This window comes from Camarhynchus parvulus, chromosome Z (genome assembly GCF_901933205.1).
Source record: "Camarhynchus parvulus chromosome Z, STF_HiC, whole genome shotgun sequence".
Classification (NCBI taxonomy): Eukaryota; Metazoa; Chordata; class Aves; order Passeriformes; family Thraupidae; genus Camarhynchus; species Camarhynchus parvulus.
In genome coordinates, this window is record NC_044601.1 from 25,274,478 (window position 1) to 25,292,979 (window position 18,502).

Genomic DNA, 18,502 nt, shown 5'->3' on the forward strand with positions numbered 1-18,502 from the left:
CTTTCTTCTCTTGCTTTTATCTGTACCTTTGTATTAGGCAGTACATGGCTGATCCCTGCTGAATCACATTCTGCACTTAGAAAAATTAAAGACAGTTTTTCTCCTTAGTAGGGATTCCTTCAAACTGGTAGGAAATACAGTGTTTTCAACAAAATGGACAAAGAATTTTGCGATGTTGGTTTAGAATGACTGAAGTTTCTTTAGCCCATGTCTTTTAGTGGTTATTGCTAGGACAGTGTTTAGGCTTAAGGCTAAACCAGTCCCATAGATGCATCTGTATAGCCTCATTGAAGTAGTTCATCAAACAAGTAGAATTTAATTTCTTCAAGGATTTTCCTTTATAGCATGGAAAGTAAAAGTATGAGTATGTATGGCAACAGGATTGAAAATAAAAAGAGAGCACTTGGTCCATATTTTTTCCTTCTGGCTTTCAAATCAAAGGTGCAAATGAAATGGCCAGATAATTGTCATAATTATCATCTGCATTTGTGGACATCTGTAATCTATCATGCAGGAAGACTAGGCTGGGAGGAATTGCATAAGGTTTAACAGAGTTAAGAGTGTGAAGTTGTGCTGTGACAATGGTATAATTCCCAAACAGCAAACAGGCTGTGGTATGACTGGCAGAGATTTTGTGTGTAAAAGAAGCTGGGGGTGCTGCTGGATGGCAAACTGAACAATGTGCCCTTGTGTCAATGAAGTCAAATTGATTCTCTGGTATTGGTAGGAGATGTGCTGCGGTGCTGTGTTGCTGTGTCTGGTTTGTCCCCTGATTTCAAGAGAGATATTGATGAAAAATTGGAGAAGATCAAGCAGATAGCCACCAGGATGATTTGCATGTTGGAAGGATGATTAGCATGTTAGAGAGCTCAACATTTGGAGAGAAGTTCAAGAAAATTGTTTAGGTTGGAAAAGACATCTTCAAGTTCAGCTGTTAACCCAGCTCTGTCAAGTCCCACCGGAAATGATGCTCCTAAGTGCCACATCCACGCATCTTGTACATCTCTCCAAGGATGGTGATTCTACCACTACCCCAGGCAGCCTGTTCCAGTGCTTGACAGCCTTTCCAGAGAAGAATTTTTTCTAATATCTGATCTAAACCTCCCTTTGTGCATCTTGAGACCATTTTCTCTTGTTATTTGTGAGAAAAGCCCAACCCCCACGTTGTTGTAGGGAGCAAGAAGGCCTTCCTGAGCCTTCTTTTCTCCAGGCTAAACATGCCCAGCTCCCTCAGGCAATGCTCATAATGCTTGTGCTCCCAACCCTTCACCAGCTTTGCTGCCTTCCTGTGTACATGTTCCAGCACCTCAGTGGAGAGGCAGCTTGGAGAGGTTTCATCAGTCATCCAGTACATAGGAGATAGAGAAGCTGCGAAAGAGAAGCTGTTTTCTGCTCAAAAGGATGAATAGTGAGAGCAGAAATTTCATCTCAGTGTAGGGAAAAGGAAATCTTGGAGTAAGTTTCTGAAAAGCATGGTGGAATCTCCCTCACTGGAGATATTTAAGCCTCATCTTGGCAGCACCATAGCTTACTTGATCTAAAACCCTGTTAAAACCTAGTGAAATAAGGTCCAAGAGAAGGTTGGAGACTAGATAATTGCCCAAGATCTTTTCCTGCCTGGACTACTCCATGATGCTGTGGTTACAGCTTTTTGTCAGGCTTGGCTCTGGACAGATACAGCAAGATTGTAGATCAGGCAGTAGCAAACTGTGTAAATAAGTGTGGTTGCAATTACTGACAGGTACTTGATGGGATATTTTTAATATAAATATTGTATTTTTAGTTTTTAAAGCTGAACCAGTAAAGAAAATAAAACTTGCATTGCTTTTTAATTTTTGTTCTTTTTAATTTTTGTTCTTTTTAATGTTTCATGAAAGAAAAGATGTACTGATATGGAAGAAAATTCAAAATGCAAGTTTGATGAAGTCAGAATTAAAATATCAAGTTATTTAAATATTGAGCTAAAAGGAATAATGTATTTACGTTATTCAAATTATATATAATATATGTATATATCTATGTTGTAGTGCTACATTATGACAATCTAGCAGAAGCAAATCTGAAGGCTGCAGGTGTTTCGCAGGGCTATTTGCTTGCCAGGTAGTTGAAATTAAGCAGTACTTGGTTCAGCTGGCCATATAGCACATGCTGCCTCTCAGGCAGGGGGCAGAGCAAAGACAGTTGAGGTACTATATTAGTAAAGCTTGCAGAAATCGTGAACATTGAAGAAGCAAGTGTTCTACAGGAAGAAAAGCTGTGGGAAGAGCTATATGGCAGATCTTTTGAGGCAGACGTTGCCACAAAGAAGAGGTATGTACACTATGGGGATTTGGGCTTTTTAATCTGATTCTGAAATAAGATAACTTGAAGATGAACTGATGTCTTCAGTAGCCCTGTGTGCTCTTTTCAGTTGTGTATGATCTGATTCTACATAGTGTTCATCTGTTTTGTATATTTTTGTGTTGTCTGCAGTATTTGCATTAGATGCAGAGTAGTCAGGTGAGGTGGTGATATATATTTGCATCTGCGCATTCCAGAAGATGTTGGAGGAAACGGATGTATTGTAGAAAACTGAATGTGCTTCTTACCTTTCTTTACCTCCTTTAGTGCACCTCTCAGCACAGTCTGAGGCAGAATCACAAATACCTTGCTTTTTATAAAGATCTGGGCTACAGACCTGGATGCACAGCATTTCCATCTGATTTGCATGTAATCTTTTCAGGAGTCTTCAGTTCATGGCAGACAATCCTTCATAAAGTTGTGCTGTTACTGAAGAGCAAAGGAGGAGAGGGGAAAAAAGGAATTTTAAAGTACTAGACACATAGGCATATGTCTAGGGGTTTTTAGCAGCTTTTGATGGTGGCCTGAGCAGAAACCATTTCCCTAGAGTTTTCCAGTTTCTTTCTCTTTCTTCTGTGGCACTCTGGAAGATTACTTTGGTGTCTCTCGTAAGAGAAGACTCTATTAATAGTCTTCAAGTTTTTCTCTGTTCAGAGGCATATTTCTCTCCCAACTGACTCATGGGATTTCTTGAGAAAAGATGATAAAAAAAAAATAAAATTTCTGGCTTTGTCCTGTAACTGCTTAGTATGTGCAGAGATGACGCTGTGGAGAGTCTGTCTTCTCCACTTCATCTTTCAAGTCAAAATCCTATTAAAACCAGCAATACAAAGTACAAGCATCTAAATCTCATCCAAACAGTTTTTTTATAAACTATCACAGGGCAATTTCAGCTATGTTATGAAGTAATGTTCTACCAAGTCCTCCTAACTCCTTGTAATGTACACAGCCTGGAAAACCTTATTCTGTAAATAAGGAGCATAAACAAATAAGCACACAACTGTTTTCCAAATTGCTTTATTGTCTCTTTTTTTTTTTTCCTGTCCTCATCAGCTGAGATATAGGCCCATGAAATAATGGAAAGGAAATCACCCACTAATTATAGCATTATTGCATATTACATGGACTTTTCCTGATGCTTCAATTGTGGGATGTTAGTTCTTCATAAACATTAATTCTTTGGATTTTCCCTCACATCTGCTGTTTGTTAAGGATTTCTTCCAACTTTTTAGAGGAAGGTGATGGTGAAGGCATCTTGAAATTAATGTCTTAGTCATCAGTGTCCATTAATTTCAGGTGCTGAGATTAGGAAAGCTAAAGAAGGTTCTTTTTATTTCTTAAAGCAGGAATCCAGGCTGAATTTCCTGCCCAGGAAATGAGAAATATACAAAAAGAGGTTATCTGCAAACATTTTATCTTTCAGGCATTGGGTACAAGTCACCTGCAAATTTCTCCTCTGAATAGGATTCTCTGGGCAGCATTCTCCTTCCTACCTGGGCCACTTTTTCTGTCCCCAGAGTTGATGGCCTGATTCGTTAGGTAATTGTCTGTTTAGCTCAACAGAAGTAGGGTCCTGTATACCTAATAACTGATAGTTCGCATATTTAAGAAAGGACTGTATTGTTGTGTTGTGAATTAGCCACAGTAGGTGGGCAAGTCGTTCCTCTGGCTGCACCTTTAGTCTCCAAACCGTGGATGGGGCAAAGAACTGGAAGGGTAGAAGTGAGAAAACTCATGGACTGAGATAAAGACAGTTTTATAGGAGAAGTAAAAGCTGTGCACACCAACAAAGCAAAACAAAGAGTTGCAAATACTTAGCCATTCTTAGGAATGCGCAGCTTCATCGTGTGTAATGGTAACTTGGGAAGACAAACACCGTCATTCCACACATTCCCTGTTTCTTCTTTTCCAAGTTTTTATTGCTGTGTGTCATCGTGTGGTTAGTTGGTCTCAGCTATCCTGGCTGTGTCCCCTCCCAGCTTCTTGTGCACCCCTGCCTGCCTGCTGGTAGGGCAGCACGTGGAAGCAGGGGGAGCCCTTGATGCTGTGTGAACACTGCTCAGCAGTGTTAATGATGCTGTTTTCAGCACAAATCCAAACCCTACAAGCTACTATGAAGAAAACTGACTCTCCCAGAGAAAACTAGTGCAAGTACTCAAAGCTGTTGCTGCAGATTATAATTTCTGTCTTTGTGTTTCGTTGATATAACATTATATTGTCAACATCACAGAGGCTATGTTGAGATTGTGCTGCCTCTTTTTCTGTTATTTTGACATGGTTTTTTGCTTGTGTTAATATGGATATGCTTATGAAGGTAGTTTCCAGCATTTCAAGGAAGTTAAACCAAAATCATTAAAATCTTAATGTGTGGAGTTGGGTTGACTCTGCTTGGTGTAATGAGTTGTTGACATATCCTGCTAATGCATGTGGGTCCTAGTTATCCATTGTTTGAATTTACAGAGTAAATAAAACTGGAAGGTGGTTGCTGTGCTACTATATCAAACTTTAGAGCAGATGCTGTTGTGTACTTTATTAGCAATTTCTACCACCATTTGGTAGTGTACACAGATCTACTGAGATTCAGGGATTTAAGGATTGTTGCCAGTTTCTTTGTATTCTAAGTGGTTACTTCTGCCCTTCTAGCATTTATTAATCCCTTCCTGTGCATCTTTCCTCTGCCTTTTGCAGTGGTATGGAACATGCTCTGGACAACTAGGTAAAGTTTCTTGAAATTCCGGTAAGTCTTAGTAATTAAATGCATGAGAAAGGCCATTTTAACTTCAACAGAGCGGGACAGACTTTAAGGGTAATTAATGGCAAGAAGCACATACTACTAAGCTGGTCCTCTGATCCTAAATTTCTGATCTCTAACATAGAAATGCTGTCTTTAACATGGAGGTGCTATAGCTGCTCATTAACATCATCAGAACTGACTACAAGATGCTGTCTCTGAATCTTCTTATACAAGAGGCAGACATTTTCAAAACCATTTAATCTGAAGCAGACTGGAAATAATAGCCTTTCAGAGCTGAAGTTGGGTAAACCAATAAGCCCTTAAAAATACATTCTTTTAAGTGAGAGAAAGTGAACTACAACCTTAACTGATGCAGGTACTGGTGCCATCTGTAGTGCCCTTAAAGTGGGAAAAGATAAAATCTAATTAGAGAGAAAATACTGCTAAGATAAATTATTGGGTTTTTTGCTTTATTGAGACAATACCGACTAGGGACTTGAGGCAAACTGTCACCCAGTCATCTCTTTGAAGAAGAACTGGTCTTAATCGGTCATCAGCCACATTATACAGATCTAACCCATACTTGTTCCTAGCTTGCTTGGGATGTCAGTTTACAAAGAGTAAGACTCTCATTCTATTATATTTTAATAAAGGAGTGCAGTACAAAGGAGCATTCTGATAACACCTCCTCATTGTATCCATATAAGCCTGAAGGACTTGTGCTTTTTGAAGATACTTGTGTGGTTTTTTCTGTCTTGTTGTTAATGCTACAGTAATTTATGGCTTTTCTTTGGAGTATTTGTAATATTGACTTAGCCTCAGGTATTGCTAATTTAGAGCAAAATATTTTTTTTGTCACACTTCTGTCTGCATTTGCACAATGAAGAGTATTTTAAATATGCTGAAACCTGTGTATGTGTATCATGTGTATGGATATGATATGGTGTCATATGGTATCAGTTTGATTTTAAAAGTACAACTGTTATGCCATCACAAGGTCTATAGTCCAAGCTTCCAATACCACTTTACAGACAACAAAATGAAATATGTATGTGTGTGTTTTTAAAAAATTAATTTATTGACCATTTGTTTTGAGTCTACCAGTTTCTGTAATTACATAAGCAGGGATATAATGAAAATGCAGACTCATTGGCTCATGTGAAACCATGGAACCAGAATATTTCTGTGTCAAATTATTTTTAAGTATTGTAGGGGGCGGAGTTAAAGAGGCACAGAATGTGTATAAGATACTTTGTGTCAGAATATGTAAGTTTTCATGCATAAGCAAGGTACATACAAGTAAATACGCATAAACTTATTTGCTGTAACTATTTCTTCAGGTGAAATAGTAACTTGTGCTTTAGGAAGCATGCTTGCTGTATGTAGCCAATGAAAAAATCCCCTCAGAGGTGTTTTCAAAAGACTAATCTAAGTAATTGTATGAATAAGACATTTAAGAACATCAATACAATACGAATAACACATTTAAAGTCTGTATTTATTACAAGAAACTTAATGGCATTTAGGAATTATGTGAAGTGGTCAGTATATGCAGTTGAAGTTCTGGGATTTGAAATTAATATCTGGAATAAACTGCAGTTTGAAATTAATGCCTACAATTCCTGGTTTGCCTATATGGAACCATTCAGAATTTCATAATTTTCCGTTGTTTATTTTTGTACCATCAGTAGTGGATTTGGCACCTCTCTGTCAAAGAACAGAAATCCAACTCTCAAGTAATTTATTCTCTTAGTTAATTAAACAAGTATCACTGAGGGATTCCAAAACATCCTGTATTCACAGAAACAATGCATAACATACTGTGTACTTGTTCCATCCTCATTATGATATCAAGTCCTGCCTCCACTGGCTGCTGTAACCGTTTTTTACTTTGTCAAAAAGAATTGTAAATTCTGTCTCTCAAGGCTAAATTCAGATTTATTTATTTTGGTGCTTTTAGCTTTGCAGTTGAACTGTTATCTACTCAGTGGCAGGATCTTGATCTGATAAAGGAAGAAGAATGGTATCCCTGGCAGAGACAAGAATGGCAAAGATTCCTGGTCTCTGCCCTGATTTATTTGATCAGGGGGTGGGGTCTCACTTTCCAAGGTAAATCTGTTCAGATAGATTTTATGTTTCTTCTCTTGGCCAACAACAAATATTTGAGGACCTGTTTGTATATTGTTAACCACATTAACTTACTTATACCAAATTACGAATTTTTGAATGTTGTATAGGGAGAACCACTCAATCTGGGCTATTACAAAACACTCCCATTGTCATTTTTTAGCACGTTGCATAATTTAAACTGAAATTACTTTCTTTTCTATATGCTTTACTAGAATATGCTGGAATTTGTTAGAATATACTATTATGTACAATATAGTGGGTTTGTGCTGCAAATGTACAAACAAGATGGACAAGATTTTGTATTTGGTGGTCTTTTTTCTATGGACTGCTTGGAAGCATCTGAGGAAAATATTTAATACCATCCATGTGTGGGAATCAACATTTGAATCACAAATATTTACATAATCGTATTATTAATAATAATTAATAATTATTAATATTTACATTGACAACATTATAGGCTAGAAAATGCACAAAAAATCTCAGTGGTTTTGCTTTTGTTTTTGTAATTGCTTTTGTTATGAGTGGTGACTGAAGGGTTGGACAAAAGATGCACATTTTAACTGAATCATGTCATAATTTATGAAGTACTCAGCATAAACAGACCTTTCCTTTCCAACTAATTTGAAGTTGTGTCTTTAAAAGACTCTTGTAAAGTGTATTGGTGTTTCCCATCAGCTTTGTTTGAATAACCTTTACAAAGGAAGGTGTCAAAGTCTGCCATGGTTCCAACTTGTAAAATTGATTATTGGACTTCCTAGACCCACAGGTTTAAAAGACCAAATCACAACAATCCTTCAAACCCTCTCCTTAGTTAATAACTAACACCTCCTTAAAATTGCTGTATTTAATATACAATATACAATTGCTCCTTTAATATACAAGAAAATGTTTAATAGGTCTTCTCTATGTAGAATAGAAAAGTAGTCTTTATTATGCTAAGTTGTTTTTTTCTGCTGTCTATGGAATGAACTGCTGTTACTTAATCATTTTGGCGTTCCTTCTTACAGGTCTAAGTGTTAGGGAGCCAATAGTACAGTTGGTGAATCTTGTTACTGTTTTGACAAGTTACAATAGAGTTCATGCAAGCTCATCAATGATGAAGTACAAGAGGGAGAAGAATAAAACAAGTTGGTAATGACTGACAGATGAAACAAAGAACCAAAAAAAGATGAAGGGAATAAGAGTTCAATGCACTGAAGTCTTTTTATTGAGAAAGAAGAAGCAATTGTGACTTGGTAGTTCACTCCCTTGGTGTCAGACTCAAGATGAAAGAGTTTGTGGATTTGAATGTCTGGTTTGCCTTCTCTGCAGAAGGAGAAATTTGGAAATAGATTTTGTATGTAAGGTCTTGTCTTGAATACACTGAGATTTGTTCTGTAGCTGGACAAATGTACCTTTATATTTTAATACATTTACAATACAAATGCATTTCAATACCAGTAATGTATTGTGGAAATCAGAGTGGCGTAAAATTGTGTGCTTCATGTACCTTTACTAAAACAAAACTATATAGTATAGTAGTGACAACAAAGTGGAGTTAATTGAACTAAAAGAAAATCCATAAAGATTGTGGAAGTTCTGTTGATTGTCTTTTGTTTTTCTTGTGTCTTCTGTTTTGGACTTGCAGGTGTTGGACTTCTGTAAAAGGCTTATTGTTTACTGATGCTACATAGAATCATGAAGGAAGTAGTTTTGATTAGGTAGAAGTACTTTTAGCATTAGGGAGAGGTATTGTTCATTCTTGTGAACTTGAATCTTTACCCAAACTTGGTCAGACGTTGGGCTTATAATAATCAGAATTTTTTTTTGGTAGTGTAAACAGTAGCAGACAAGAGCTGTTGAAGGAGAAGTCAGTAAATTTATTAATTTCCAACTCTTGTTCTTTTTCAGATCGTCCTTTGAATATTAATCTACATTTATCTCAATATTTCAGAGTTTGTTCATAGCTTGGGTAAATGATGGCTCAGCTCCAGCAAGGAGGTCCAGATGAAAAAGAGAAGACCACTGCATTAAAGGGTATGAGTCTTTTTTGCCTTTTTTTTCCATATATTGACATTTCAGAAATTATTGTTTAGGAAAGGAAAATAATATTATATAGTTATAAGTTAGAGCTTGGGAATTACAGTACTAGAAGAGGCTCTTAGTCCACCTGTGCTGCTGCTTATTGTCTAATAATGTGTCCATTTATCAGTATTTTCATAAGATGGTATAAAGCATAATTATATATGATAAGGAGTAACAGAATAAACTTTTCATTGCTTTTTAAAATGTTCATAATTGTCCTTTTAGAAAGTTGACTGGTTTTTATGTTCTTAGTTTTCAGAAGTTTTGATTTAATTTGCGTGATGCTTTTGTTTTATAGTTATACAACCATATTACAGTTTTTAAAAAGCTCTCGGACTAGAGTGCTAAAAGAGAAAAGGCTTTCAGGACATTGATATCCATATTGGTTTTATAAAGTTCCCTTTGTATGTTTTGAAAAATAAACAGATCTAAATGACTTAGGGGTAAAAGTAATTTACATAAATGCATGTTTTAGATAGTGGCATTCAGCTTTGGAAGTACAGGAAGTTGGTTAGACCTACAAATAAACTAATCAAATCTTGATTTAAAGTGTTTGCATCGCTTGTTGTATTCTACATTGTCTTTCAAAGGAGAAAAAAGTAACATAGCTTGCCACTCAAGCGTACATCCTGGATTTCTATCAAAGCATTATTAGAAAGCATTGTATTAGAAAGTGTTCCCTTACATGTGATGATAGATGGCGTTTCTTCAGTTGCAACAGAGTTTTTGTGAAGTATTTGGTGAAAACCTGTGTAGTGCTTTTATAAAACTTTGTGCCAATTCTGTCCAATTAGTATCTTTTGAGGAAGCTGTAGTTCAGCTTTGGAAGTGAACTCCCATTTAATATATGGCATTAATTTGATTATCTTTAAGGATTCGTGTTAATGATGTGATTGAGTAATTTTCCATTTAGCTATAGAAGGTCTCCTGCAGATCACTCAGTTTTCAACTCTGTTGAACTATTTCAAATTGAGTTGGAAAGTCCAAGGCCTTAGGTAAGAATGGTAGATCAGATTTGGAAAGAATCACAAAGTTGTAAGACACTTTAGATAATTTTAATTTGAAAAGTTACAGAAGAAGAAAGTGAACGTGTTCAGTGGTTTCAGCTCAGAGCAGGTGCAGTTGTCCTTAGTGACTGATGAAAGCTGTAAATCATGACAAGCTGTACCTATTGTGAGTAAGCATAATATACTCCATATACTATAGTTCTTGATACTCAGGAGATTGATTTTATTTTTTTTGTTGTTGTTGTATAGTAAGTGACACTTCTGTGTAAATACATCTCAAAATAGATCATGGTAAGATGGTATGGAAACTCAAGTGAAATTAAATTCTAGGGACGCAGTGTGACTGGAGTCTCCTCACCAAGGAGAGAAAGATGTGCTAAAGACTTGCTACCTTGATCTTGTCAAAGTACAATGAAAGAAAGGACACATTTTTTAGATCCTGTTGTGGGAGACTTTGACAAAATTCTTTTCTTTTTCCATATCATTTGGTTGAGAACCAAAGGAGCTTCTGCAGAATTTCCAAAGGACAGTGCACAAGAAAACATGTAATTGCTTGCATGAATTGGATTTCAGGGGACTTGCTGTTAAACAGATGTGATGTAAAAGTGAGCTGTGGCTGACAAAGATTTAGAATCATCCAATCAGTGTCTGGTGTTATATAGACATTTAGATGCTGCAGAGATACTGAGAAGCCGTAGTACTTTTTGGAAAGATGTTGTATTTCAGCAACCATACCAGATGGCTTTTGCTCCTCCAGCTTTGCCCAGTGGAAGCACTCAGAAGGAAGAGTTGGTGACAATCATGGATGCTGGAATGAATGTAAAGTGAACTTGAAGAGTTGTAGAAGTGCAGGTCAAGGAACTCTCAAGAATGTTGATGATAATTTTCAGTACATTTTAAACAGTAGAAATTTCAAAGTGTTGAATGGGTCAATCCTAAGCTTAGGTAATGTGTGTAGCCTATTGGCAACAAGACCAAGCAAAAATAGTGGTACAAAATATAAAAATAATTGTTTTAAGTAATACAGAGATGAAAACGTAATTTATACTGGATGGAACTTACAGAAAATTAGTCTTTTAAAATGGTTTTCTTTTTCTTGAGCTACAGTGTTGGATAATAATAAAGGTAAAAAATCCATATACTTAGAACACTTAATGTATTTCCTTGGTAACACACAGTATCTTGATTTGTGAAATAATTATAGTTCAAGTCAGTTTAGCACTCTGGAACAGAATGTTTGTGTGGTCTTCAATTTCATCTAACAAACAAGTAGGAAAATGTATTTTGGTGAAATCCTGCTGAATTGTTTCTTGATTTTTTTTTTAATTAATAATCAGAAAATATGTTAGGCGCATAGCACTGCATTGTGTGGGTGATATGCAATGAAGAGAGATCATTGTACACTATTACCTGTGTATGCAGTAATTGTTTGGTAGTTACAGGTAGATGTAAAGATGTCCCCATAAGTCTGCCTCTGGTTAAATGTAAATCCTTAAATCTGGGGTAAAGAATGTAGATTATGCTAATTTTAGTGTACTTGCATTGGTGACTGTATGTAGGCTGTACCAGGCCATACAGTCCTAATCTGAAAAGAATGTGTATGCCATGGCTTGCTGTAAAGTGGATGGAAGTTTCTCTACCTTGAGGGCTGTTAAAGGGGGTGGTTGAGCGAAGGATTTAGGCCTAGTATCCTATCCAGTCTGGGTATCAGAGGAGGGGCTGTGGACTGGTGTGGTCACACATCTGGTGAATGCCAGTGAGATGATGTCCTCAGATAATCTGAACTCCTCAAGATGGCAATCAAGATGCTATCAATTATTTGAAACTGAAGCTAGAGAACTTTATGTTAAAACCGTGATGCATACCTCAGACACTTACTTTCTAACACTGAGGTAATGAATCATTGAAGCAAATCACTGTCTTTGGTGACTTCCCTTTCTCTGGACATTTTTAGATTAACATAGAGATAAATAGGTAGGTAAATAAATAAGTATGTATACAGGCAGTGAAGTCCAGCTTTTGAACCTTGAACAGGATTTCCATAACAGTTTAATAACACTGGGATATTACTGTTTAGTAATACTGGGATATTCTTCTGTCTGTAAGATCTACAAATATCAGCAAATCCTTAGTGTTACAAAGGAAATAAAAGACACAGCGTGCATTATGTATTTTTTTCTTTTCCTTTTTTAGATTTATTGTCTAGAATAGATTTGGATGAACTAATGAAAAAAGATGAGCCACCACTTGAATTTCCTGATACTTTGGAAGGATTTGAGTACATTTTTAATGAAAGTAAGTCATATGTGCTTTGTAAAGACCATATGTAGAATAATGTTGAGCAGTTATCAGAAGTTGAATTATACCTTATAAGTCTCTATTAAAATTTCATACTTTGCTGTTAGGAAATTTTAAACTTTAGTGCTGACAGACTTGTAAATCTGAGACCTGTTTTTTATTTCATACAATTATCACAAAAATCCCTCATTTCATACAATGTTGTGGAGTTGTACTGGGCCTACTTTATGACTTCCTGTTTTCTGCTACAAAAAATGTTGTTGATACAAAAATTCTGGAAGTAATTTCTGTAGCATTTAAAAATCAGAATTAAAGATCAGTCGCTCATTTAAGGAATGTTTTATTTCCTGATTCATTTTTATTTCTACAAAATAAGTTGTTTTTTAGATAATAATTTGTCCCAGCTATGCCATTAATACCAATAGGAAAACACCTATGTATGTTGATAGAAGAATAAGCAATATGATAGACTGTCTCTTCTGGTATGGAACATAATTTTGCATTGCAGCCAAGTGTATGACAACTGCAAGCAAGTACTTCCAGCTAGCTCAGTCTCTGTGTTAAATGACATAGTATTTATAATTTCCAGTGCATGCATTTTAAAATCCGGGTGAGAAATGAACTTCTGAGCTAAAGTAATACCAGACTGCAGGAAGTGACTCTTTCAAGATTGTTTAAAACCTGTAGAACAAATGGGAATGTTTACAATTTTACTTCTTTGCAGTGCCTGCTCTGTGAACAGAGGAACGTTAGTTTCTAAATCTGCCTGTTTTACATCTTCCACTTTTAAAGGAAAAAAAAGAGCTTTCCTTTAAATGATAGTCATTTATGCAACACTTAGCTTTTTAATACCCTGATGGCTTTCACAGGTAGGTACTTAGAGACTAAAAGTGTCATGAAAGTGATGCTCTTTCTTTGATGGAAGGAGTTCAGCTCTGTCACTTTTCAGCTCCTTATTTTTAGATCTGCACAGTGTCTGTCTTCCTTACTGACTTCAGAGTTAATGGTTCGTATGTGGCTGATAAAAAGGGCTGAAATTTGAATTTTGGGGAATGAATTATGTTACTGAATATTCCATTACTAAACCTCACAGCCTGAGTGATTTCCATAGAATGGAGGAAAACCTATTACATGTGCTAAGGGTCAGAAAAAGCAAAAAAGTCACCATTTTGCTTTTATACATTTAATTCAAATGTTCAGTTGTGTATTTTTATGTCTTAATCATGCTTCTTTTTATAGTGGAAAAGTAAAGAAGTCTTTTGTTAGATTATTTAAATCTGAATAAGGCAGGGGTTCCAGGAAGTCAAAGGAAAAATATAACAGGTATTTGTTACTTGTGGTGAGAGTCAGTTCATGTACTGTTGAATGGCATATTGGAAGAGTATGTATCTGAGAAGAAGCAGCTGAAAGTAAAGTTATTATGAAAAATGTGAGAAGGAGGATGTTTGAACCCAACACAGGGGTAGGAAACTGTGGAGAAATACTTCCGTGGTATCTAGTACATGAGGTAAGGCAGGTCTGGAAAAAAGTTAAATCAGCAGATAAGCATAACTGTTAGATATCAGATAACATAACATAGACATCAGATCTTAAACATTTTATTTAAAACATCAGGAATCAAAGTGTAAAAGTTCTGTAAATACATGAACCAAGTAATTTTTTTCTATCCAAGAGGAAACAATACAGAGGAACCTTTGTTTCAGCTTTCAAAGTTTCCTGGCACATATCACTGTTTTTAGTGTTTCACTGATATACTGCAGTTTTCCAATGCTCTGAGATCATAACTTGTAGTTACTCGTGTAGATCATACTTGTAGATACTCATGTAGTATCCAGTTTTGTCTGATAGGCCGAAACACTGTTGGTAAAATATTTGTTCTTGTAGTTGGCTTCCTACTGGTTGCCATTTTATTATTATCATTGTTTTAACACAGTCCATGTCTTCACAAGTGATTGGATTTGCTGTTAACTTTGGTTATAAACAAGGCCATCTACAGGAAATTACAATGAGAGCAAAAGTAGCATGTAGTTTTGCTCTGAACAAACATTCTGCTTTATTCTACTGTTGTAGTCTCAGTGTACCCTAAATCTAGGATTGATTTCATCTTGGAGTTAAGATATTTTCCCTAACTGTGGACACGGTTCTTTTCAGATTAGCTTAGAAAGTTGTTAAGCTTGAAGATAAATCTTTCCCTTACTTCCAGCTTCCAGCGCCTTTTGTATTTGCATTTCTTTATAACGCAGTTAGTTTTGAGTTAGAAGATTTGTAGTTACAATTCAATCACCTGCAGATCAAATATTAACTGCTAATGTTTACGTTTCACTGTTAATTCATAGCAGTTGAGTTGTTAATATGTCTTGTGAAGTACTTTGGCATTTGATATCTGTGTGCAATTTCAGTGTCATAATTTCTGTTTAGCTTAATCTAGCAGTATATACAATAAAATGGGAGTGCAATTTTTTATGCTACAGTTGTTTTCTGTTAAAAAGCCTATAACCAGAAATGAGGAGGAACTCATAATGGCTGGATTTTTAGATGTAGACTTCATTTAAAATTTTCAGCAATTGAGTGTGTCTTACTTTTAATGAAGAAGTATATTAACTGTAATGATTTTGTTTCTTTTACAGAAGGGCAATTAAGACACATTAAAACTGGGGAGCCATTTGTTTTTAATTATCGTGAAGATTTGCATAGATGGAACCAAAAGCGCTATGAAGCCCTTGGAGAGGTACGTAATTTGTGTGTGTGCCTGCATGTATGTATATCTCTGTGTGTAGCATTTAAATATATGCACACATTTAATATATGTGTGTGTATGTAGGTGTGTATGTGGATGTATATGTGGGTATGTATATATGTGTGTGTGTGTTCATGTGCTATGGATTTTGTTCTGTTTCTCTGTAGATGCAATAGTTTTGCATACATTAATAAAGTTTTAGTGAGGTTCCAGTCATTTAATATAAAGTATTTCAGGATTTACTGCATATTAATGCTCTAACAGTAATTTCTATTGTTTGCTATATAGCTTAGGGTGTGATTTAGATTACTGTTTGACTTTAGTGTATCTTCATAATAGAATATCATCTACCTACATAAGTCAGATTACACAGTGCAGTATTTTCTTTAACCTTAGTCACCTCATGGATTAAAAAGCTGTGACGATTTTCTTTTTGGCTGAAGATAAATGCATTGGTTGATTTTCTCATGTTACCAGGAGATACCAGGAACCACTAAATAAAACAGAAATCTGAAAATGAATTGGTTAATTATCTGTTGGTGTATTTGGATGCTACTGATACTTCCTAGGCAGTTCAGCCCCCCATAACTACCTGCTCACTCCTCACTTTGGAATAGGGGAGAGAATCAGAAGGGTAAAAATGAAAAATTCACAGGCTGAGTTACAGTTTAATAGGTAAAATAAAAGCTGTGCGCGCAAGCTGTGCACACAATAAGAAATCAGTTCACTTCTTTACATCATCAGGCAGATACATAGCCATCTGCAGGAAAGCAGGGCTTGTTTGTGCATAATGGTGCCTTAGGAAGAAAAGTGCCTTATCCATACAATCCTGAAATGGGTTGCAGTTGAAAGGGGCCTTAAATGTCATCTAGTTCCAACCCCCTGCCAAAGGCAGGGACAACTTCTACTACATGAGGGTATTTGAAGCCCTGACCTTGAAGGCTGACAGGGATGGGACATCCCCAGCTTCTCTGGGCAGTCTTCCAGTGCCTCAGCACCCTCACGGTCAAGAATGTCTTCCTAACATCTAATCTAAACCTACCCACTTTTGCTAGGTTTGAAGCTATTGCCCTTTGTCCTGTCTCTCCATGTTCTTGTCAGTAGTCCCTCTCCAGCTCTCTTGTAGCCCCTTTACTAGAAGCTACTGTAATGCCTCTCTGGTGATGTCTGTTCTCTGGGATGGGCAGCCCAAACTCACTCAGCCTGTGTTCATGGGAGAGGTGCTCCAGCCCTCTGGGAGTGCTCTGTGCCTGCTTGCTCAGCTTGTGTCAGCCTGGGCTCTCTGCTGGGACTGCCCAGCTGTTTGTCCTGCCAGAGCTTTGTTACCAGGGATTGATGAAGCTTGCTTTTTACCTTGTTCTCCTCATTCTTGCCAAGAGCTGTGGCAGGGAGTAGAAAGTGAGTGGGGCTATTGCAGATGCTTCTCATATCTTTTCACTTTGTATACTTTTCCAAATAAAGGGCTAGTGCTGTATCTTGATACACATTTCTTCTGAGAGAAAATACTGTTGCATGGTCTGTGTGTATGGATGTTTTTGTGTGTCTGCATTGTTCAAATATCCCCATTTTCCAAAATAAGCGAGTTGGGCAAGATGTGACTCTAAAGATCAGCATGGGCTTCCTGTGTCACCACACTTTCCTATGCATATTTGGAAATGCACGGCAGATTTCACGTTCTGTGCATCTGAAAAGTGTGTGTATTTCAACCCACAGTAGTGTGAAAAGCTTTTTGTGATTTTTTGGTGCACTTGGTCTGGCACCAGGGATCTGTTATCTCTGATCTGTGTTGTACATTTTGCCTTAGTTATAGTCATTCTCCATGTTCCACTTTGAGTGATCTTTGAAAGTGCACTTTGTTTATATTGGTAGGTAAAGGACAAGGAAGGCTTAAGGTCAGATATCTGACAGGGAATTGTTCTAAGTTGTCTACTTTGCATTTTTAGAGAAAAAAACCCTTAATTTGTCTTTCAGTCTTTTTCTACTAGGTGCTCAGTACCACATAATTGTTCCAACAAGCCACAAATTTATAGATGCTCCATTGTCTGGTTTTGATGTAGTTATTTGGGAACACAGAAGATGCTGTTCCTTGGCATTTATTCACATAAATAAAATCTTGATTTGTGCCATAAATTAGTGGGTCAGTGATGCGAACGTTGAATAATACTGGAGTGGTATATCACCCTCTGATAAGCTCTTTTGTAGTCTAAGGTGAAGGTGTGTTTAGCAAACTGTGGTAGCTTAAGAAGCAGTCACTCAAATGATTTGTAAAGTGATGTAGTAAAATCTGGCCTTAGGCCTTTGCTTTGAAACATCATCCTTTGGTTGTAGGAGTTCTTTAATGTGCATTAGGGTCCAGTTATGTGGCTTGCCATCCAGTGAGATGATGAAGTACATAAAATTGTATCCCTGAACAAAATTGTTTTACGTGTTCAGTGTTTCCGTTGTTAGCTCAGTCATTGCATGCTGGCTTTCTAATTTTTAAAGGATATGTACATCCTTCAAAAGAAAACTTTTTTACTGTGCGTATACATACATATATATGTATATGTATGTATGCATGTATGTTGTGGAGTGTTTTTAATGTGGTTTATTGATTTTAAGAAGTGAGTGTACTCCCTGGCCTTATAATACCAGCATCATTCTCTTTTCTGGAGCATTAATAAATTTCAGTTTGGTTATCCATGGGGTTTTTTTGCTGATAAAAGTCATGGATACACGGTCTGTGATATTCTGCCATTTTTCTGACTGTGTGGAAATTTGTTCTTCAAAAACCAAAATGGTTTGCCTACATCTCCTCTCCTTACATCTTTTTATTCTTCATTCACTGATCAGTTATTTCAGGCACACAGTTTTTTTCTGCAGCCTTTTGATATGTTTTGTTAATAGACAATTTAGTGAACTGTTAATAATTTTGTGATTCTGGTTCAGTCGTTGCTATTGCGATGCTGTTGTGGCATTGAATTTTGTAGAGAGCCTCTCCATTTGCTTTTTAAAAATTAAAATGGCAGCAGAAGTGCATAGAACATAGTGTTGCAGCTGCTTCGAACTGATGATTAATCTTTGTGGCAAGTTTGAAGTATGATTGAGAAAAATTTTGTGACTACAGTTTAGTTATTGCAGGCTTTTGTTGACTTTCTACTGTCATACTCATGTAGTATCCAGACTATCCCTAGCATCAGAAGGTGGATA

The 18,502-nt window shown here is 36.5% G+C and overlaps 1 protein-coding gene across 8 annotated transcripts in view; it reads left to right on the plus strand.

Moving 5' to 3' along the window:
- The window catches only part of FAM172A (family with sequence similarity 172 member A), a 257,531-nt gene that overhangs the window by 13,558 nt on the left and 225,471 nt on the right, over positions 1-18,502 (plus strand). For 5 of the 8 annotated variants that reach the window (XM_030968383.1, XM_030968378.1, XM_030968377.1 and 2 more), the window contains 3 exons: positions 9,141-9,223; positions 12,472-12,573; positions 15,204-15,304. In XM_030968383.1, coding sequence (XP_030824243.1) covers positions 9,163-9,223; positions 12,472-12,573; positions 15,204-15,304 — 264 coding nt within the window. In that variant the 5' untranslated portion in view covers positions 9,141-9,162. Of the gene's footprint in view, positions 1-7,071; positions 7,184-9,097; positions 9,224-12,471; positions 12,574-15,203; positions 15,305-18,502 lie in introns of those variants that run through there. The other 3 variants (XM_030968376.1, XM_030968375.1, XM_030968380.1) reach the window with 2 other exon arrangements.